At 55.5% G+C, this 21,347-nt stretch overlaps 1 protein-coding gene across 2 annotated transcripts in view; it reads right to left on the reverse strand.

Annotated features, from left to right (window-relative positions):
- DLG3 (discs large MAGUK scaffold protein 3) overlaps window positions 1-21,315 on the reverse strand; it is a 74,902-nt gene extending 53,587 nt beyond the window's left edge. For both annotated transcript variants that reach the window (XM_040083857.1, XM_040083856.1), the window contains exons 1-4: window positions 21,247-21,315; window positions 19,173-19,304; window positions 11,550-11,698; window positions 9,872-10,027 (exon numbers count right to left, since the gene is read on the reverse strand). In XM_040083857.1, coding sequence (XP_039939791.1) covers window positions 9,872-10,027; window positions 11,550-11,698; window positions 19,173-19,304; window positions 21,247-21,262 — 453 coding nt within the window. In that variant the 5' untranslated portion in view covers window positions 21,263-21,315. The remainder of the gene's footprint in view (window positions 1-9,871; window positions 10,028-11,549; window positions 11,699-19,172; window positions 19,305-21,246) is intronic.
- Window positions 21,316-21,347: the final 32 nt, after the last annotated feature.

Consider the following 21,347-nt stretch of genomic DNA (forward strand, 5'->3'; position numbering starts at 1 on the left):
TTTCCCCCTCCCTTTTTTTTTTTTTTTTTTTTTTTTTTTCTTTTTCTTTTTCTTTTTTTGGTGCATCCTCCACAAGGAAGGTGTCTGCTCCTCTCTGTGCTTGTTCTCTGGCAGCCTTCACAGCCATGGGACATCCCCACATGGGAAACACCCTCCCTGCCAGCCCTGGAGTGCAGTATTACAGCCTCCACCCCGTGCCACTTCCTCCAGCTCTCTTATCTTAGGGCCTCATTGCCAGCTGCAGTCTTGAGCCTCAGCTGCCGCAGCTCTTTAGGGTCCTTCCTTACCTGCTTTCATCTCCCCTCCCCAAACCCCACATTTCCCATTTTAGCTGCCACGAGAGTTGCTTAATTAGTGTGCATCTGTAATGAACTGCATGTGCCACCTGCTAGCCCCAATTAAAGGGGGAAAAAAGTAACCCATGGTTATTTGCAACGTTCCCTAATGCTGCACAGGACTTGGGGCACCTAATCACCCTGGCCAGGGCTGGTTGGGCAGGGGCATCCACATTCTGTACTTCTCCAGCTTGTTTTAGTGCATTTTGGCAACTGGGAGTGGCTTTGCTGGGAGAACAAGTGACGTGGGCACCTGCACTGGGGCGCCCAGGCAGGGCAGGCACAGTGCCCAGCACTTGGAGGCAGCTGTGGGCGTCTTGCTGCAGTAATGTGAGCTTTGAGCAGGGCTAAAGGAGATGGGAGCTGATTTCCAGGCAGGTGCCCTTCACGGAGGGAAGCGATTCAAGAGCTCTCTCATTCTCTACCCTCTTCCTACTGCTATTCTCCCCGTCTTATTTAAATTCAGCTCTGGGCAGCTGCTCTTTTTTTACAGGTGCTAATTTCAGCCAAGTGTCAAGAAATCCCCGGAGATGACGCTATTTACAAGGCGCGAAGATGGCACAGAGCTAGGTTTTATCTGGTGTCACCGATTTTTCATTTCAGCCCCTGCTGCCGCTCCCTTCCTCTCGCATGAAGTCCTGCGGGAAGAGGAAGGCAAGTGTGAGGCACCAGTGGGTTTGTTGTACCTACAGCCCTTCTAGGAGCAGGGGATGAAGATGGGGCAGGATGAAGGCAGCCAGCTCCTCGCAGAGACAGCAATCACATGAGTGCTTGACTATCACCCAAGAGGAGCTGGATCCTGCCAGGGGAAGCGAAGCCACACGTTTGCTCCGAGCCTGGGTGCAGGCAGGGAATCTTTATAGCGCTCAGGAGGAAGGGGAGGACGGTTTTGCTTGGGGGAGGTACCTTTCACCACCACAATCACCTGCAGAAAGACACACAGTACGTGCAGCCCAGGGAGGCAGCAGGGAAATATATCTAGGCAGGCTAGGAGGAGATGAGCAGCAAAGAGAGGGACCAGCTGAACCTGGCTCAGTCTGTCAGTCAGTTCCTCAGCACTAACACACACACACCACCCGGCAGGAATTTGCCATTTGCTGGGTCTGAGGCTTCTCAATCGGAATTTAAGGTGCTCTGCAGAGCTGGCTGCAAGCAAAGGGGGCCGGAGGTTCCTGTGAGCACTGGAGTGTTTGTGCAGTCACTGCTGGGTGGGAAAGGGCAGGGTAAGAAACATCTCACCCCGTGGCTGCTCCTTCCTGCCACCAGCAGCGATTCACGCCGGGAAGTGTGCAGCTGGGATAATAACAACCAGGCATACCAAGGGACCAATAGCTCTCAGCGCTCTCAGGGCAGATACCCAACAAATTATTCTCCTCCGGGGCAAAACCATTTTTATTCTATTAATGATCCCTGATACGTTGCCCAGTTGCTTGCGGCAGCCACGGCACGAGAATCTTTAACAGACACCACGGGCTGGTTTCTGCAACTCACATCACGGACAACTAAATGTCTTCCACGGCTGTGCTACAGGAGAGGAGTGATGGAGACCTGAGGCAGGTCCTTACAGCAGGGCTCAAGCTCCCTGCCTGTAAAGGAGAGCCTGGAGGCGTTATTTAATAACAATCAGATGCAGCAGGCTTTATGGAATTCCTGACAGCCTCACCATGCCCGCAGCTGCTCTCCCCATCACCTGGCAGGGATGCTCCTTGCGCCGGAGCGCTTGGAAGCACGGGCTGGCTGTGGGCTGCCTCGATGGACTTCCCTCTAGGGTAGAGGGGAGCCTCGCTGCGGCAAGGGCACGGCAATTCCAGCACTGACGCGTCCCACGGCCTGTGGGTGCCCACTCCCTGTGTGTGCCTCATTTCCTTTGGAAAATGACGGAGCGGAGGGGAGCTTTGACAGCGTGACCAGGGCACAACTTCACCACTCCACACCAGGGTCACAGCGAGGTGTTTTGAAATATCGCTAGCTTTAGGAGAATCGGTCGCTATTTTTTTTGGGTCCCGTACCTTGATGTCGGGCTTGTGCCTAGTGTGACAACACCAGAAATCCTGTTTCCCTGCATCCTTCACCAGTCCCCAGCTGCCCCTGGGTAGGCTGACATACTTCAGCCTTAGTGGGAGCTACACACACCCCGCCTGGGCTGCACAAGGCTGTGGAGATCTCCTGACTGGCTCTGCCTAAGCTGAAATGAGCTTGGGGCCACAAAGGTCATTTCAGGGGCTCCTCACCAGGACCCACCCCTGCAGGAACAGCTCCTCTCCTAGAGTGGGTGAACACGTGGCTCTGAAAGGGAGGCAAGGGCTCAGCACCACTCTGCCCAGAGCTGGGCAGCACACACCTGCCCAGAGATGTCCCTTCCTCGACTGTTCCCACCCTGCTCGGGGAACAAGAAGGGGAGCTCTGTGGGGAGCACGCGTTCTCTCTTTCCCCTGGCCAGCCCTGCTCCAGCCTGCCCTTTCCAGATGGAGCAAAGCCCATCCTGCAACTCCCACCGCCCACAGTCAGTGACTCATAGGGATGCTGGTGCCTCACCCAGGCAGTGCTGCCCCAGAACACACTTCCCGGCGGGGAAACCTGCCCAGCCGAGGGGAGAAAAACCCAATGCTGGCGCCCTTTGGAGCCACGGGCAGCCGCGCTGAAGGAGAGGTGTGGGCCCGGCCGGCCCGGCGCTGCCCCTTTAAGGGAGGCAGGGCCGCTCGGAAATTTGTGAATGGCCGACCCCGCCCCCGCCGCGCGCGCCGCCCGCCCGGCCAATCAGCGCGCGCGCCGCCGGCCCGCGCAGGGGGCGCTCTTAAAGGGGCAGCGCCGCCTCCCGCCCGCCCCCTACACGGCTCTTTGGGGTGACCTTCGAAGCGGGTCCCGGCCGCTCCCGAGGCACGGGCACAGCCTTGCCTTCCTCAGGAGTGACGTGCTAGCGACACCAAGCCCCGGAGGGTGGATGGTGCTGAGGGGCGATGTGCCACTTTCCCTCACCCTGACTTCAGGGCTTGGCCGTGGGACGGTCATGTCGCAGGGACTGGACATCTGGACATCCACACTGGCCAGAGCACACAGCTGGGCTGAATTTCCCCCAGGGGCCATGAGCTGCCGAGTCACGGTGTGAGGAGAGCTGGGAGAACTGTCTCATCACCCCACTCTTGTTCTAGGCTGGGTCAGGAACGCTCCCACAGCAGCGGAGCACTAAAGCTTACGAAATCTTCTTGCAGAAACACCCCATGAGAGTCAGCCGTGCAAAATCTACCACTGCACAGAGGGGAAATAGCTGTGCAGTACGTGCCAAGGGGGAGGGAACGAACAGTGCAACGATGGGGTTGCAATAAACCCAGCCCCAGGTCCAGCCTGGTCTCCCCCTGCACTGCAGCCAGTGCAGTCCTTGCTCTGCCACAGCTCCTTCCTCAGTCTGCTGTAGCCCAGGCTGTGAAATGATCTGGTCTAAAAATACCCCTTAAAAGGGAGGAACAGCCTGGCAGGACATTGCCGTGTTTCCTGGACACACGCAGGTGGGGAGCTGGTTGCGAGGCCGGGGAAGCGATGTTGGCCAGGAGGAATGGTCTCCATGCCAGTGCTTTGGGCACAGACATTGGTGTACCCGAGCAGTGCCAGCCCCTGCAGCTATCCAGGCCACAGACTGCAGGAGGCCTTTGCCTGAGCATACTTGGAATAATTTTTAGGTGAGATTGTACCTGCAGGCTGCAGGGCTTTGGCAGGTGCTGCCCTGGGGCAAATCCTCTCTTCCTGCAACAGGGCAGAGATTGGCTTGAACTGCTGCCACTGTTTAACCCTCCCTGAGCAGGCAGAGCAAGGCAAGAGGAGCCAGCAGAGAGCACCTTTCCAAGGGCTCACGCTTGGATTCACAAGAGGGATGATTTCCAAACCCACGCTTGTTTACTGTCCTCCCCCTGCACTCCCCCCAGCTCATACCAATGCCGAGGATAATACATCTCTCAGCATAGCTTGATACTGATCCTCCAAATCCTAAAGACCATAAACCTTCATGAGCAGTTATCGTGGCTGCTCTATTTATAACAGTGCCAGTACTGCCTCTGCCACCAGAATCCTGATCTCTGTCCAGCCTGATGCCATTAAGATGCAGCGATGTTCCCCAGCTCCAGCAGTCCAGAATGAAAGCAGCTGGCCTGCCAGGCTCTGCCTTCAAGCTTGGTTTGTTTCTTTAAAAATGGTGAGGAGAGCTCATTTGTTTTGCAGAAATGCACCTGGGGGATTTGTCCTCACCCTCCTGAGACCATGGGGTGGCTGTGAGGGGGACTGTGGATGGGTGGAGGAGAGGGAGGCACATCCCATACTCTGGCTCCGCAATTCCTGAGCCCCTGGTGGGTCTGTGCTACAGGAGACAGGCTCCAGTGCTTCACTTTGGTTGCAGCAGGAATATGGCCCATCACCTGACAAGGCAAAGCAGGAACCTGGGTGCTGCTGTGTGCACCCTGCATCGGCACATTTGGGGAACTCGATGAGCAGAGCAGACAGAGACCCAGCAGAGGCAGGGAATGGCCTTGGTTCTTGATTTCAGAGCTACACATGAAACCCATCGGTGTGAATCTCAGCGTGCAAGTTGCTCCAGCAGCTGTGCTCCCTTGGAGACAGGCAGATGCAGACACTACCTGGAGGCAAAGCTGAAGCATTGATCCGGAGGGAGGATTGGTGGACTCCAAGCCTCTCTGTTGGACACTCCCCAGAGCCTCCCCCTCACTGTTCCCTTTCTGCCGTTGCATGGGGAGAGGTGCATGCACTCACACCATCAAAATACCTTCAGAACAGTGACAGTGACTTGGGTGAATGTCCATCGAGATTTTCCATCACATCCATCAAGATTTTCCTATGCTGCACAGCCAGGAAACACCCTGTGTCTGCAAGGATCTTCCTTTTGCTGCTGGACTCAGACAAGGAATCCCCAAGTAGAGTAGGAACAGGTGACCATGCATGAGGTTTTGGTTTGACAGCCTGGTGGCTCTACTGACTTCTTCATCCTTTGCTGAAGGTGGGTATGGAGCTGGGAGAACTGAAGTCTAAGCATGTTCATCTCTGCAGCAGGAATAGCAAGAGCCTCTAGTAAAGCTGAGGCCGTTCAACCCCAAAATGTCCACTGAAGTGACAGCTCTTACTGACACAGCCCTTGCTGACCCCCGCTTTGAGCAGCATCCCTGGGACACAGGCAGCTGGGTGTCTCTGCTGTGCAGGGCTGATGTGTGGCTCAATCTGTGTGTGTTTCTACTGACAGACACCCTCTCAAGTTCAGCACTTTGGCTTTTGAGCCTGTGTCTGCAATGTCAAAACACAAAATTGCTGGAGAGCATCTGAATGCCCCGAATGGACCTCTAGGCACAAAGTGCCAGGAGTAACACAGGGCAGCAGCCTCTGGGCCAGGGGTTGCTGCTTTTCTTCTCTGCTTCTCCTAAAATAAACGTGCTGCCCCTTTTGCACGGGGATGCAATGGGGAAGGGGGAGTTCCCCCAGGAGCTGGTTGCTTCTGTGGTCCCATTGCTTGAGCCTTAGCCACTTCCTGGGATTTTGGGGCTGCAGGGCCGATGCTGATGTGCTCAGGTCGAGATAAAGCAGTGGCCTGGTGAAGTCTGGCCTGCTGCAATGGCTTCAGCTGCCTGCCCAGTCAGCCCACCAGGGGCTTCTTGCTGGGGCTGCGTTCACTGTCAGACATTCGCCCCCATCAGAGATCCGCTTCGTTTCCCTGACGCAACAGCAAACAGCTCCTTGGTGCTTCCCCTCTCCTGTATCTCACAGAGGAAATGGAGAGCGGTGAGGCTGCAGCCAAGCCGGGGGAGCCGGGAGATCACAGCCGGAATCTCTGCGGCATCTGCCACCCGCCCATCCCATCCTGGCGGGCAAAGGTGCGCAGCACGGGAACGCCCTTCGCTCCGGCCAACGGCACACTGGGAAACAGGGAAAAAACACTCGAGAGAAGGACGGCAGGAGCAGACGGGCGGTCGCCACGCTGGCGGCACAGCTTGCCTCTCTCTGCCCAGTGCCCCAGGGAGCTCCACGGACCTGTTCGGCGCTGGAGCCGCGCGTTGTGGGCAGACGGATGCGTCTTCTTCCGCTGCAGGTGCAGCAGAGAGGGCTCCTAACACCCTGACGGGGCGTTTCTGCCGGAGCTGTGCCCTTCCCTGGGACACAAGGAGCGGGACGGGGACATTTCTGGCCTCAGCCCCGCAGGGCTAAAGCGCAGACTGCACCTCTCACGCTCGCAGGCATCCCACACACCCGGAGCAGCAGTGACCCCTGCCAGCGAGGTTTCTGATCCACGGCAGATTTCCGAGCATGCACGGAATGCCTGTCCTCTGGGGAGCAGGAGAAGGGTGGCACAGGGGAAGAGCAGCTCTTCCTCGCAGGCGCACAGCTCCGCTCATCAGCGGCATTGTTCCTCTTTCATTTATCTTTACAGCTGGCTGCTCCCTGCACTGAGGATGAAAACGGCGCTTGCTGAGAGCCGCAGCCTCCCTGGCAGCCCGGGAGCACAGAAGCGACACCGGCCCCAGGAGCATCCTCGGGCATCTTCCCGCAGCACATGCACAGAAACCCTGAGCAGCCCCGCCGAGGCAACCGCAGGGCTCGGGAAAAGGCTGGAACGAAGGATTCAGCAAATGAAACCCCACAAGCCCCACAACTCAGGCAGGGTTTGGCCTCTATTAGCCTCAACAGGGTGTTTTATCTAGCAAAGTCCCTTTGCTCTTGCCTCGCTGAGGGCTGAACATCCACTTTGGCGCGGAGGGATGCTTTCATCCCGCTAAGCCTCCGCAGGAAGCACATGTTGTCTCTGTATTTACCGGCACCTCTTCCTTTGCAGCAGCCGTTTGCACGGCGCAGGGCTGTTCAGAGCACACCCGCGTCCTCGGCAGCAGGCAGAAATTTCCTGTTCCTGGAAGCATCTGAGTGGAGAGGCAATCTACTTGACGTGCATCTTCCTGGCTGAAGCAGGTCATGGGAGCTTTTGCTCTGTTAACAACGCCGTGGAGAGCTGAGGGCAGGGGGGAGGGCAAAGCCAGGGCAACAGAAAACTCATTTACATGGATAGGTGCAATAAGAGAATTGCACTTCATGCAGGAAAAGCCAGTTCATGATGTTGCCTTTTATCAGTGGCAGGGTGTCCACTAGAGCTCTCGTTCCTGGGCTGATGGCACCAGGGTGGCAGCTGGTGCTCCCCTGCCCTAGCATTAACTGTCATTAACTTATAAAAGCTCCCCTGGTTCTTCCAAATGCAATTTGCCATCTCAGGTGTTTTTCTGAAACCCGCTCTGGAAACGCCTGTGGCAAAAAAAGCACTCTGAAGGCTGGAAAGCAAGAAGCGCCCATGGAGCAGGGCAGGAGCTGGGGGTGTAGATGTTGTCCAGCCCTGGTGCTGTCCTGCATGCTGTGCCTGTTGGGATCTGACAGGAGCTGAGGTGTCCTCAGAGCCTTCATGCAGGAGTGAAGGGTGAGAAACAGGGCCCGTGCTGTGGTCCAGCAGCACAACCAGCTCCAGGCACCCGATCCTGCCTCATGGGGGACTGCTGGAAATGCTCCCCTCTGTATTCAGCAGTGAAGGCGACATCCTGGGCGAAGGCTCACCACTGTGACAAAGCACTCTGCATCCCAGCACAGGGGCTGCTGCAGAGGAGCTCTGCTCGAGCCTCCAGCTCTCCAGCACTGCCTGGCTCCAGTTTTCAGGAAAGCTGCTGGCTTTCTGCAGAAAGCCACGTTTCAGGCAGGACTACAGGCATGGCGATACCTGGCACTGAACACCACCATCCTCACAGCTATCCACCTCCCCTGCTCCGCCTGCAGCCGTGCTGTGAAATGACCATCCTCTGGGATGAAGGAGGTTGCAGGTGAGAGCCCTGCCCAGAGCACAGTCCTCCCAGGCTCCCAGCCTGCCCACCCACGTCCCCACTGTCCCCCCCTCTCAGGGCAGTGACCCCCTGCTCAGGGCTGGCAGCTGCAGCCCCTGCAAATGGGTGACCCCTAAAGCTCCAGCAGCTGGCACCAAGGACTGGCCTCATGCTGACACAGGCTAGGAAAGAAGGAGGCTGAAAAGAATGACAGGAATTATTTCACAACAACCTGCCTCAACAGTGAGCGAGTGAAGAAGCCAATCTGTTTAGTTTATCTACGGGAAAGTTAAGAGGGAACTTAGACGCATCTATAAATACCTACATGTTGGGAACATTTCTGATTGCCAAGGTCCTTTATCCTAGCAAACAAAGCAGCAGAATTTCCTGGTGCTGGGAGCTAAAGCAAGAAAAGTACAGGCTAACAGTAAAATACAGATTTTTTTAATGTGAAGGATAAATAACCATCAGGCCAACCAGGCCACGGACAGAGCAGATTCTCCACGGCATGAAGCCTTAAAATCAAAACTAGGTGTCTGCTGCTAAAGGAGACATTGCAACACAGCCAGACATTTGGGACTGGATGCAAGAGCTGCTGCATTTCACGGCCTGGGACAGTTAGGAAGAAAATCCCTTAAAATCACAACAGAATCTGCTCCCAATTGCCCAGGCTCTCAGCCCCTCATGGGTTTTGCTCTGTGATTCCCCTGTGGTGGTGGTTCCCACCCACTGGCAAATGGAAATCAGCAGCCAAGCTCATCTTCCTGTCATATTCAGAAAACCACTGTCTCGCCCTTCAAAAACTGCTAAAGATACGGTGAATGATTGAAAATATAGAGAGAAACAAGAGAAAGGAAGAAATCAAACAGTGAGAGGAAAAAAAAAATGGGGTGTTACCCATTTTATTGCAGTCCAGAAAAAGAAGGGAAACATTTATAAAAGGACAGAAAGGAGGCAGTGCAATTTTTGTATTTAAAATACTTTGGAAGAAGACTTAGACTTAGCAAACAAGCATTATTTCAAACTTTGCCAAGGAAAACAACATTTTCATATAATTTTAAATCCGCGGTGAGCTCCATTTCTTCCTGGCCGCTTCATCCTTCCCAAAAGTGCATTTTGCCCTTCACTCATCCCTAAAACTCCCCTCAAACGCGTAGCCCCCAAACGATTTTCTTGCACCAGCTGGGGAGGCTGAGCTTTACGATGCACATCCAAATAAATGGCGTTTCCAAGTAAATAAGGCAGCAGAGAAAAGCTCCCGGGAAAGCTGAGGAACGGACCTGCCATTTAAGAGCTCGGAGGAAAAAAAAAAAAAAACCAACAAAAATACGGAAATCTGCAACGTGGGAGCGTGCCAGCGCTGGCTGGGGGCGAGAGGGACGGGCCTGGGAGGATTTCCAGCTCCACTCTTTATTCCTGCGCCACATCCACCTGCTCTCCGAGCCCTGAGGGCTGACACGGGGCCAACGGGTGCAAAGGAAGGGGACAATTTCAGCGCTGCCCAGCCCCTGGCACGGGTGACAGCTCGGTTTTCTGGTGGTGAGCATCAGCAGAGCAGCCAGGAGGACGAGCTTGGCAGCCCCAGGGGAGGGAAAGGAGCGCTGAGAGCACACGGTGCCCGGCGCTGTGCCCTCAGTGCCAGCCGCCGGCGGGGCTGGCGGGGCGGGAGGCGGCGTGGGGCGCACGGAGGCTCACCTGGGGCAGGGTGCTGGCAGAGCTGAGCACCAGGGTGCTGACGCTGGCCGGTGCCTCTGTGCGCCGAGCCGTCACCCTCACCAGGCGCGGCGGTGTCCCCGGAGCGCCGTGCCCGGCTCCCGGGGCCAGCCGCTGCTCGCCCTCCCACGGGCGGCCCTGAAACGAGACAAGCGGGGGGAACGCGTGGGTAGGGCAGGCCAGCCGCCTCCAGGCTCTCCACGGCTTCTGGAAGGGCCAAAATGAGCTTTTCCCCACGCAAGGGCGGATAGCGCATCGATGGACATCCCACCGCTCAGGGTCACTGCGAGCCGCGCTGGAGGTTTGCCGGCCTGATGCTTCTGGGGCTGTGCCATTGCTGCGCTTGCATTTCACGTTTCAGCAACACAAGACACCTCAAGCACTTTTTTTTTTTGGAGCAAAGAGGTGGGATTTGATGGTGTCAGTGGCTTGGGCTGTGTTCAGTGCAAGGAAGCCTGCACTGGATGCTTTTTTTATCCCCTTTACAGACAGCGGAGGGAGCAGGGGCACCGCTCACACCAGCTGTGGGAGGCCCACAGTTGCTTCCCTGCTTGTTTCCACATTGATTTTTCAATGTCACATCTCCTTGGGGATTCACAGACTGGCCTGGCCACGGCCACTGGTGGCTATTGGCAGCAGAGTTCACTGCTGGGTGGATCAAGGCTACAGGACACCCAAAATACCCAAAGCAGGATCCCACTGCCTATGGCATAACAGCACTAAAAATTTGTTCTGAACCACATATTAGAGTTGCAGGTTTGACTTTAACTAGAGGGACTGGCAATGTGAAGGGGGTCAAGAATAAATGGGGCTAAAGTGGTTCCTGAGTCAGAGGAACACAAATATCTCCTGCAGTGATTGTGGGCTGTTTTGTCCTCCTTGTTCTTGATCCCCAAACTCCTTTAGAGTGTTCTTCCTTAGATGATATCATTCAGCTCCATCTTCCCTGTGTGACATTTAAATGTGGAGCTGCCCCAGGTATATGATGGGAAGCCAGTTCAATCTGTGAGGCAGAAAATGGAGTTTATCTGATAGGGTTATTTCACTGAAAGAAGGAACTCCTGGTTTTTTGCATTTCTGCACAAGTGTTTCCCTAGATTAGGGGGGTCCTGCAGCATCCCATGGCAGGGCAGTACGTGGGAGATGGAAAGAAGACACGAGGCAATTTAATTTACCTCGGTGCCTTTGAGATAACTGAGACCCTACTACTCAATCCCTGCCTCTCCACCTGGTGCTGTATCTTTCAGAAGGCTGTTGAAAATTGAAGAGAATGCAAATAAGAGAGACACAAGTTATCTGAGAGCTGGGGGAAAAAAAAATCCTGAAAAGGGAAACTTGAAAGACTCAACCTACTTCACTTATCAAAAGTGGCTGGATCAGAGCGCTGAAATGCCTCCATGGGAGACAGTGTCAGACGGGAGCAACTAATCCAGCTGCAGCTGCAGAGCAGGAGCCAGGGCTGGAGCTGTTTGCATTACGAGGAATTCAATTAACACTTGTGAACCAGAGAGGTTGCCTCATTAATGAGACAAGCTATCACAGAGAATGTGTGGGAAGGGCCTGGATGTGCGCTGGGCGGGCTGTGGTGTGCCTCTTGAATCCCTCTCAGGCCAGGAGTGTGCAGGGTCTGGCCCCTCAGCACCAGCAGGGTGGCTCTTACCTCAGGCAGGTTTTGGGGCTCTCTGGGTGTGGTTTTGGGGCTGGGCTCGCTGGTCCCCAGCTGCTGCCTGGCTGTGCCATGACGTTCATCCAGGTTCGGAGATTGCACGGGTGCAGAGCGCAGCGTGAAATCATAGAATTCATGGATATCTGCAAAACAGCAGGAGAAACGCCCTCAGGAGGCAGCCTGATGCCTGATAGCAGCCTTGTGGGGTGCAGCACCTGTGACCTTCCACTCTGCCCCTCTGTGAGAGGCTGGCACCCTGGGAAAGGGCTCTGCTGGCTCCCTGTGCTTGCTGTGTGCCCACCACACGCCCTCTGCAAGGCAGGAGGTTTAGGGGGGTGCCTGGCTCGCCGTGCAGTGCCCATGGCTCTGGAAGGCATGGGAATGTCCCCGGAGCAATGACCATACAGTCCACAGGGACTAAGAGCAAACTCTGCTCAGCAGCATCAACCCAAAACCCATCCTGCTCTCCTCCAGGCTGTGCCAGCCCCGGGCATGGTCTCCTGTCCCTTCTGCTCCAAAAAGCCTCCTGCCCCAGGCAGCCCCTGCCTGCCCTGATGCTGATGGGCCATTTCCTCCCCATCACTGCTCCCCAGCACCCCTGGCCGGTGGAGGGGCTCCCTTCCCAGGGGGACAGGCAGAGAAGCCACGGGGCACTCAGTGTACAAGCTCTAAAGCTGACGATTACAGCTCTGTTAACCCCAGCTCCCTCCCTGCTATCTCCCCTCTTCCCACCTGCACACTGCCACAACAGATACCAAGCACCCTCATTCTGGGCTCCAAGGACCTGAGTCTGCTGCTGTAAACCACAGTGGCTCTAGAAAGAGGCAGGAAAACGGGGTATCCCAGCCCTCACTGCTCCAGAGACAGCTCTGGGGTGAGAGTGGGACCTGAGAGCAGCTGCCCAGGTCGAGTTCCAGAGGGGCTCTGGGAGCCCAGACCCTCTCCTAGCCCAGCCAGGAGGGTTTTACCCTCTCCAAGCCACACACAGAGGATTCCAGGGAGCAGAAGGGCTGCAGTGGGCTCTGCTCCTCCCTAAGGAAGCTCCCACTGCTGCACACTCGGGCAGCTGCTGGCCCCTGGCAGCCCCCAGTTATCTCCAGGGCCAGCACCTCCAGAGTGGTCAACATATCCTCTGCAGAAGAGTTTAATTTCCGAAAGGAAACGGCATCAAAAGTGAGAACCTGTTTCTATGAAGCAACTGAAAGGGGTGACAAAAAACTTGTGGGAGGCTCTGAGCCTATTTAGAGAAACCCACTGGGACATCAGATCAGACATGAAGTGTCTGGCTGGAGGAGACTGTAGAGGCAAAAGGGAGGAAAGCAAGGCTTGACTGCAGAGGAAGAGAGGCTATTGAGAATGAGAAGACATTCATCTAAACTGCTGAAGCTGCATCTAAACGAGAAGACCAGACTGGATGGTAAACGCTGACAGGTTAAAGGTAAAGCTCCAAGAGGTCGGCCAAAAGAGTTTGGTAAACGCCTTCCAAAAGCCATAAAAAAAAAGTAATAAATCCCTTCAAGCACTTGGAAAACAGGAAACCTGGAAGAGCCTGAAGGGCCAAAAAGTCAAGGCAGCATAAATGAGCACTTGAAGCAGGAAAAGACACAGCAGGAACCTGAGATCATTTTCTGTACCTGCATCTGCTGTGGAGGAAGCGGAAGGGCTCCTCTCCTGTGAGCAAGAGGGACAAGCTGTGGGGTTTGAGGGGGTTGTGGCCATTCCCATGGCACTCCAGTCTGTGATTCCTCACCTGAAACGGCCACACCATGGCACCAGGAGGCATTAAAAGCCCAGGTGACAAAGATTTCGACAGGAAATCTGGTGAGTGTTGGCAGTGTAAGCAGGGACACGCTGTCCACAGCCTGAGGCTGCTCCCCAGGTGCAGCAGCATGCTCTGCCTCAGCGGGGACACAGCAGCTGGAAATCTGTCTTACAAGTTCATCAGTGGAGGGCTGAGCGAGGAGGCTCTTGAGCAGTGGGAAGATCGAGTGAGGAGGCTGTGCTGCTCTTAGTGCTGAGGAATACTGAGACCAGCGTGCCCAAACTCTCAGACCCCACCACGGGGGCGTGCAGGACAAGCTCCTGACTGGAGCTGGGGGCAGCAAGAACGTGCACGCTCTGATATGGAAGTGAGAGTCAGGAGTGGTGAGAAGAAGAAACTAAAGAGCTGCTCGCACCTTTTTCAGCACAAAGCATATTTTGCTGATTAGGTCTGATAACACGAACTAAAAAATGCCTATGACTGACAGCCAATCACTTTATACTATAAAAGGTCACACTTTTGCACAGTGAGGTCTTCTATCGTACCTCCCAAAGGTGTGTGAAGTTCCTTCCCTTGAGTGGGGACACCCCTCAAGGTCACTCCTCGAGGCTGAGTCAGAGAGATTTGCCCTTGGTCAGTGGTATGGGTGAGTAACACCAGTCTCTACTTAATAATTGTTTAGATAGCTTTAATATAATTGCTTTAATGTAATTGCTTTAATATTGCTTCAAAAACAGTGCACTACATTAGTAGTTACAGCTATCCATACTGTTTAGTAAACAATTCTGATTAAGCTCTTTTTTTCCCCACTAATCCTTATCATTATTGTAATAAACTTACACAAATCACTTAATATATTTATATATTAAAGGTTTATCACCCTTAATCCCATGGGACAAAGTCGTATAAAGGTTCATTTACAGCTATACAATCCTTTAGACATATACCATGGACAAAGTCTGGGGCTAAGATTGGATCCAGCTGCACCCAGGCTCCTCTCTGAGGATGAGTTTAGGAAGGAAGGGTGTCCTTTCTTCACCTCGTGACTCAACAGGAGTGCTTTTCTAATGAACTTTGTCTGAAGCTCCCACTCTGCCCATGACACCAGGGATGCTTTCACAGAGCAGGGCTGCACGCCCAGGCACAATTCCCCATCCTCTCTCTCTCTCTCCAGCGCTTAACCACGTGCCCAAGCACTGCAGCAGCACATCCCTGATGCAGATGGGATGAGAGCAGCTTCAGCCCCCATCTTCCAGCTCCCAGGGGCTGCCTGCTCTGCTGCCCTCCCAGCTGTAGGGCCAAAGCTGACATCAGTCTCAGCTGCTGGCAGACCAGCTGGGTGCCCGAGGGCAGCCCGGGTGCAGGGAGCACCGTGCCACTGCCTGCCATCAGTGCCACTTTGGGAGCTGCTCTTTTGTGCTGCCAGGCTCTGCCCTGCGCCCTGGGAGACGTGTGGCAGCTGGCAACGATGGGAGGAGTGGGAGTCCCCAGATGTACCCACCGCACCTGGGGCACCCCTTCCGCAGCACCCTGGCTGCCAAACCGGCTGCTGGCAGCCCCTGAAACCCTCCCAAATCAGACACGAGGTCACAGCAAGCACTCGCTTCACAGCCAGAGAAGCCGGACTTTGTTTTCGTGCTAAAACATCCCTGCCTCCGGTTATAAAAATAATAATTGCGTAACAGGAGAGCAGCAGCTTCTGGCCGCGTGGATTACGCTGGGAACGCACAAAACTTTGCGAGAATGAAAGCAGGGTTTGGAGAGCCCCATTGTGGGGGTGTGCTGCTGCCGGCATCCCCGTTTGTCACCCATCTGCTGCAGGGACACAGCCTCGGGCAGCCAAGCTGGCAAGGCGCCTGAGGGGCAGGAAACCTGTCCCCTGAAGCAGCCACTCTCCACCTCCAAAACCCTCAGCCCAGTTTAGGTGCTTGCCAGAAGAGAGAGAATTGTTGCTGGCACCAGGGATTAGAGGAGCTTCAGGATTGGTGTTCAGGGTTCAGGCAGCAAAGGACAGAAGTACATTTCAGGACACGTGCACGTGGCATGAAGGTAATTTAAATATATTTAAATATATTTATTTAATAATAAAATTCCCTCATTTCTTATGAGCACCACAAGTTGCACACAAGCCTGCCTCACCTGTGCACTTTAAGAGCAGCACTACCTGAAAAGCCTCAGTAAGAGGATGTTGTGGTAGCAAAAGATGAAGCTGCATGTTCTGTGTTACAGCCCAGCTTCTGTGTGATGACATGAAAATCCATTCTGGATCTAATAAGGAAAAGTAACTCAAGATTTACAGAGATTAGAATTTTTTGAACAATTTTTTCCCTGGTGTTAACACGTCAAATAAATGTCATTAAATATTTCTATAGCACCAGCTTCTGCGCACTAACGCAGCGCCCTTGTGCCAGCCAGCACAAGCACTTCCAGAAGATGACATTTCTTCCCCACTGTCACCAGCTGCAGCACCACAGATTTACCCCAAGCAGAAACCCCAGCCATGGCCCCACTGCCATTCACACCCATGGCTGCCACAGCAGATCTTTTTCAAGCAAGCCGAAAATTTCCATCCTTGCTATGGGCAAATCTGCAAGAGGAGGAGTCATGAGGGTTGGGGAGGCTCCAGATTCCTCCAGTTTTCCACGCTGGCTCCTGCAGCCACCTGGTGAAGCCATTAGCACCATCCCCAGCTGTGCTGTTAGCAAGCAGGTCTTTCTGCACCCAGGGAAGCACTACCTGCCCCTCCTGCCTTCACCACATCAGGATGCTCATAAGGAATCTTTTACGGGGTAAAAGGAGCTGCAGGGGAGGACTGGGAGCCCAAGCAGCTGGTGGGACCTACAGAGGTCTGCGCTGGCCGCTGCTCAGGCACAGGAGAGAAGCTGAGTCCCAGAGGATTTGGGCTGCTGGCAGTTGGGACAGCCGGACACACACAAACCCTGCCTGTCCACCAGCTTCTCCCGCTGCAGAGGGCACAACGGCCCCTTTCAGCCCCGGCCCTGGGAAGGAAAGGTCAGGGAGCCGCTTTTGTGTGCGAGCCCCATCCTCCCCAGCAGCACAAGAGACCGAGCATCTCCCCGAGGGGCTGCACCGAGCAAAGGGAAAGCGGGGCCACCGTGACCCCAGCCCGGGCTCCCGGAGCAGCCCTTCGCTGGGCCCTTTCCTTGCAAGTCACGCACTTGGCTCCAACAGCCTCAGACACAGGGAGAGAGGGGCCAGCAGAAGGGAGCCAGCACAGCCTGTTTTTCCCTCTGCACAGCCAAGGAATTTCTTTTGTGCGGAGCGGGGTTTGGCACATTCCAGCGGAGCAGCTCCCGCACCGCTGTGCTGAGCAGAGCCAGCCGCCGGGACAGGAGCAGTCCTGGCACAGGCAGCTCCAGGGACAGGGAGGTGGTCACAGGGATTTAAAGGGCTGGGCTGTGCTCTGAGGAGTCTGGCACAACACTGTGCACATCCAGAGTGACACTGGGCATGATTGCAGTGACGGAGCCAACCAGCACAACACTGGACACAACAAAGGTCGGGGTATGGAGACCCCAAACCGGCTTATTCTTAAAAAACAAAAAAAGCATATGGAAAGTCATATCCCTGGCGTTTTTCATGTGGACTAACTTGGCAAACTCCAGGATGTTTGGCTGTGCTGGTAGCTCTGCTTTGGCCTGTTTTGATGTTCAGACTCCCAGCAGCCAGTGTGTGCTCTAGGAGAGCGTTACCTGCAGGAGCAGGTGGCCTGAGGACAGGGATGGGACGTGCTCACTCATTCATCTTCCCCAGGGGCTGGGAAAAAGCAGGGCTGTGTTGCTGAAAGGCTGCAAGAGGAGGGACCTCTGCAGGCTAAGGCATCTCCAGAGCCAGAAGCATCTGGCAGGGCAGTGAGATGGGAGCTCTGCACCGAGCAGCGTCTGTGCTCTCCTGCAAACCCACCTCCCACACCGAGCCAGCCCTGTGACTCACAGCAGACTTCAGACACACACCGGCCCACCGGGAAAAGGAGGGGTGAAAATAAAAATGGAAACAGAAGCGTTCCCTCAGCCTTGAGGTGCTGTTACCGGGCTCCAGTGGGTACAGAGCGTGGACACGAGGCAGCCCAGTGCGTGCCAGCCGTGTGTGACCACACAGCCAGACACAATGCCCATGCCGGGACAGAGGAATTCACAATCCTACACTCCTGGGGGGAAAGCAGGGCAAGGGGGAGTCGAGGTGGGGGGAGGTTCGGAAGTAATTAATGCAAATTCCTAGTTTAGGTAAACACATCTAGAGAAAGGCTCGCTCTGGCACGGGGAGTTAATATCCTGTTAAACCAGTTGAAAAGGTCGCCAGTAAACAAGTGACACTCCCAACACTCCCTCGTGCCAGGGCTGATAGGACACCAAGACAGCGCCGGGAGCAGGGAGCTGGGGACGCTGCAGCATCCGCATGCCAGCGTGCAGCTGCAGCCAGCTCGGTGCAGACGCTGCAGCCACGCTCTCCCCACAGCACTTCTGCACAGCATCAGCCCCGCGCCTTGGGAGAGCGGCCTCGGTGCCTCCACACAGCCCCAGGGAGGATTGGCCGGCACGCAGAAGCAGCCAGGGGTGTTGGGCTAATGCCAGGTTGGTCAAGGTCACAGCCCTGCTGGGGATCATTTAGAGAGAGGGTTGTGTAAATTAAGAGATAAGAAAGGAGATGTGCACCGGCTCCTTCAGTGTGGGGGCCCACCTGCCCTGGGGAGCCCATCCTTGGCACGTCTCTCTGCTGCAGCTGGCACAGACGTTCCAGCACAAGACCTTTGACAGGACATGCTGGGACTGAAAGTCTCCAGGTGATGCTCCAACAGCAAGGGAGAAAAAAAGGATAGAAGAAAATTTCTCAGGACACAGCACTCAACTTCATTTTCAATGGAAAACCTGAAGCCCAGAGGAGCTGCTTGCAGCTCAGCAGGCACAGAAGTGGAACTCTGGCTGCAGAGGTGTGAAGAAAAGGTGAGAACTGCCAAGAGAACAGCAAAGGGGAGCACCAGGGCTGAAAAAGCCGTGGGTCAAAATGCACTGAGTGAGCCACAGACCACACGTGGGGCTCTGCACCCGAGGGCCTGGGTCTTCCTCTAAGAGTGCTGAGCCTCTGGGGTGCTTTCCCTTCCTTCCCGCCAGGGAAACTCAGCTTCTCTCCCAGGAGATCCAGGAACAGAAACCACCAGGGCTGCACACACTTCCCACAGTGAACAGAACTTCAGGAGAATAGTAAGATAGCGTGACTAGCACAGAGAAGCTGCACAGTCCAGAAAGACTTCAGCTGTCATTTGTCTCAATCCACAAGGAGAACTTTATACAGTGCTCAAAATGCCATTTTCTGCTGTCCAGCCCCAAGATAAACCTTGCTGTTAAGTCTTGTGTGGAATGGAGCTGCTGGAAGACTGTGTTTCTCACAAATGCTGGTGGCACAAGAAAGGCCAGAATACCCCAAAGGAGCTTGGGTACGTGTGGATTCTCTCTTAAAGACAGAAAAATGTAGTTTTCCTTCCTGGACACACCAGGCCTGCACTGCACAGAGAGTGCTCACAGCAGGGCAGGATCCCCCAGCAGGTGCTGGATAGATCAGGAATGGTCTGACCGAGAAGCTGTTACCCCTTGTCCTCATTCGGACTGAGGAATGCTGTTCAGTACAAACACACAGCAATTGCAGCCCTGGTATCTCCTTCCTGAGCCCTGGAGGGGAAAGACAGCCCAGCTCCCTGGCATCACATGCCATGTGTTTCCACAGAATGCACTGCTCAGTGCCAGGCACCGGCGTGGGATCAGGCTCCCAGGAGACCCCACTAAACACAAGGCTGCAAGGGACTGCAAGGGACTGCAAGGGACTGCAAGGCAGGGGCTTACCCAGCAGAGCCTGGAAGAGTTCACTTTGGAAGATGTGCGAGACTTTTCCAATGGAAGCTTTTAACTCCTGCTCCTCCGGGGACCGCAGGGTGCTTTGGTATCTGGTCAGAATTTCCACTGCCCGTTCAGTGTCTGCAGAGATGACACAGGAGTAACAAGGCATTAACATTGTAGGATGTCAAGGGAAGGCTTGAGTGCAGTCTGGGATAATGCCTCAAGCTGCCTTCCAGTCTGGATTTTTAAAAGTCAGACAGCCACAAAAGCAGCCTCCCTTACACACACCTTGGAAAGCCAACCCTGCTGAGAGGCACTGAGAGCCCGCAGCAGAGACCTGGGCAGGGACTGGAGGAGAGGCAGCTCTGCCACCAACCCTGAAAATCAGGGGCTAAAATCAGATTGACTCAACTCTGAACCCCGTGGCCCTGAGCAGCCTGAACACCTCTGCCACCTCCAAGGCACAGAAAGCCGTTCAGGAGCTGGACACATTCTGGTTGCACAGGGCTATGAATACAACTGCAGGAACTGCAGCCTCCCACATAGGGCCAGATGGCTGCAGCAAAGCTGAGCGTAGGCCCATTCACGCAGTGCAAACAGCTCAGCTGCAGGAGTGGCAAAACTTGGGCTTCTACAGGGTGAAGCACAAGGATTGCTCAAAGCAGCAAGCAGCAGTGGGTCAGCAGGAAACAAGTGGGAAAGGAACACCATGCCTTGGGGTCAGACGAGATGCTGGTGAGGAGGGGAGCTGGAGGCTGCCATGAAGCAACGTTTTGGTTAATGATTGGGCTAGACATAGCTATGAGAAAACGCTGGACCTAAAATAGTGGAGCTGTGATCTCTCTGCCTGGACACCTCCACACTTCTCTGGGCAGACAGCCAGAGCTGCCAGTGCAGCCCTGACCTCAGATGTGACCCACATCTCAGGCAGGTGGTGAGCTCCTGTAGACCTTGAGACCATCCCTGCCCCATCAGTGGATCTTTCCCTTTGTCACCCAGACAGACTGCAGACAAAGAGTGTCTGTGTGAGAAGGCAGGGAAGCTGTCCCGCCACTGCTGGAGACTCATCTTTTAAGCCAGGAACTCATGCAGAAAGGATGACCCTGCTCACCACAGGGCTCTGGAGAATTCAGGTCATCAAACAAGAGGGCCTGTGTCTGCTCGGGTACATGCCACCTGGTGTCCCAGCCCACCCAGCCTCCTGGCTTCTCCTGGGCCCAGTGGGAAAGGGTCCTGCTGCCTGTGTCACCAGCCCACACTGACTCATCGTGGGAGCACAACAGGGAAAGGAGCCTGGGGAAGTGTTAGCAGCTGGCCTCCACACTTGCTTCGGGAAAAGCAGGGACTTCCCTGAGCTTTAGGCAATCCTAGCCCTATGCTTTTACTAAGAGCTTCCTTTTCTGCAAGATAAAACAGCGGCTTCAGACACTGCCCAGCATATCATGACCAGGGCTGAGATGTCATTGCCTGGTCATTCCTGACCTTATCAGCAGAACTAAAGAAGCAGATGGAGAGCTAGGGCCACCACACCAGGACACAAAGACTGGGAACCTGGTGTAAACTTCCCAGCACAGCCCAGGCTGCTCAGGAGGAGCGGCATGCACGGCGCTGACCTCTCTGCCACTCGGCCCGGGTGACAGCCAGCTGGAGCAGGGGACTGCCGGCTCCCCATCTGGGGAAGTGCTGCGCACCCAGCGTGGCACGGAGACCACAGCACCCTTCCTACAGCTGCCAAGAAGCAGCACACGGTGTCCAGGGCCCATCTCCACGTGCCTCAAGGTGCGTGCAAGTCCCACCTAGAGGAAATCCCTCCTCGCAGAGCCCAAACCCCCTCGCCCGCTCTCCTCCCCGCGGCACGCAAGGGAGCCGCAAGCAGAGCATCCCGCTCCGAGCCACGGCAGCACACCGCGTCCCCAGCCCGAGGAGGGCGCGGAGCGACGGCGCCCAGTCCTCGGCTCCTCACCCCGGCGTCGCACGGCCGCCCGTGCTGGGGAGCTGCCCGGCGGAGCACCGGGCACGGTCCCGGCCGGGCACACACTTGTTGAGCGCGGCGGGCAGGGCCGGGCGGTGCTCTCCTTACCTTCCCGGCGGATCATCGCTCCGCCGCGGCCGCTCCGCTCCGCTCCGCGCCAGCCCGCTGAGCGGCCGAGCCGCCGCCCGCCCCGCCCCGCCCGAACCGGC

This window comes from Hirundo rustica, chromosome 21 (genome assembly GCF_015227805.2).
Source record: "Hirundo rustica isolate bHirRus1 chromosome 21, bHirRus1.pri.v3, whole genome shotgun sequence".
NCBI classification, from domain to species: domain Eukaryota; kingdom Metazoa; phylum Chordata; class Aves; order Passeriformes; family Hirundinidae; genus Hirundo; species Hirundo rustica.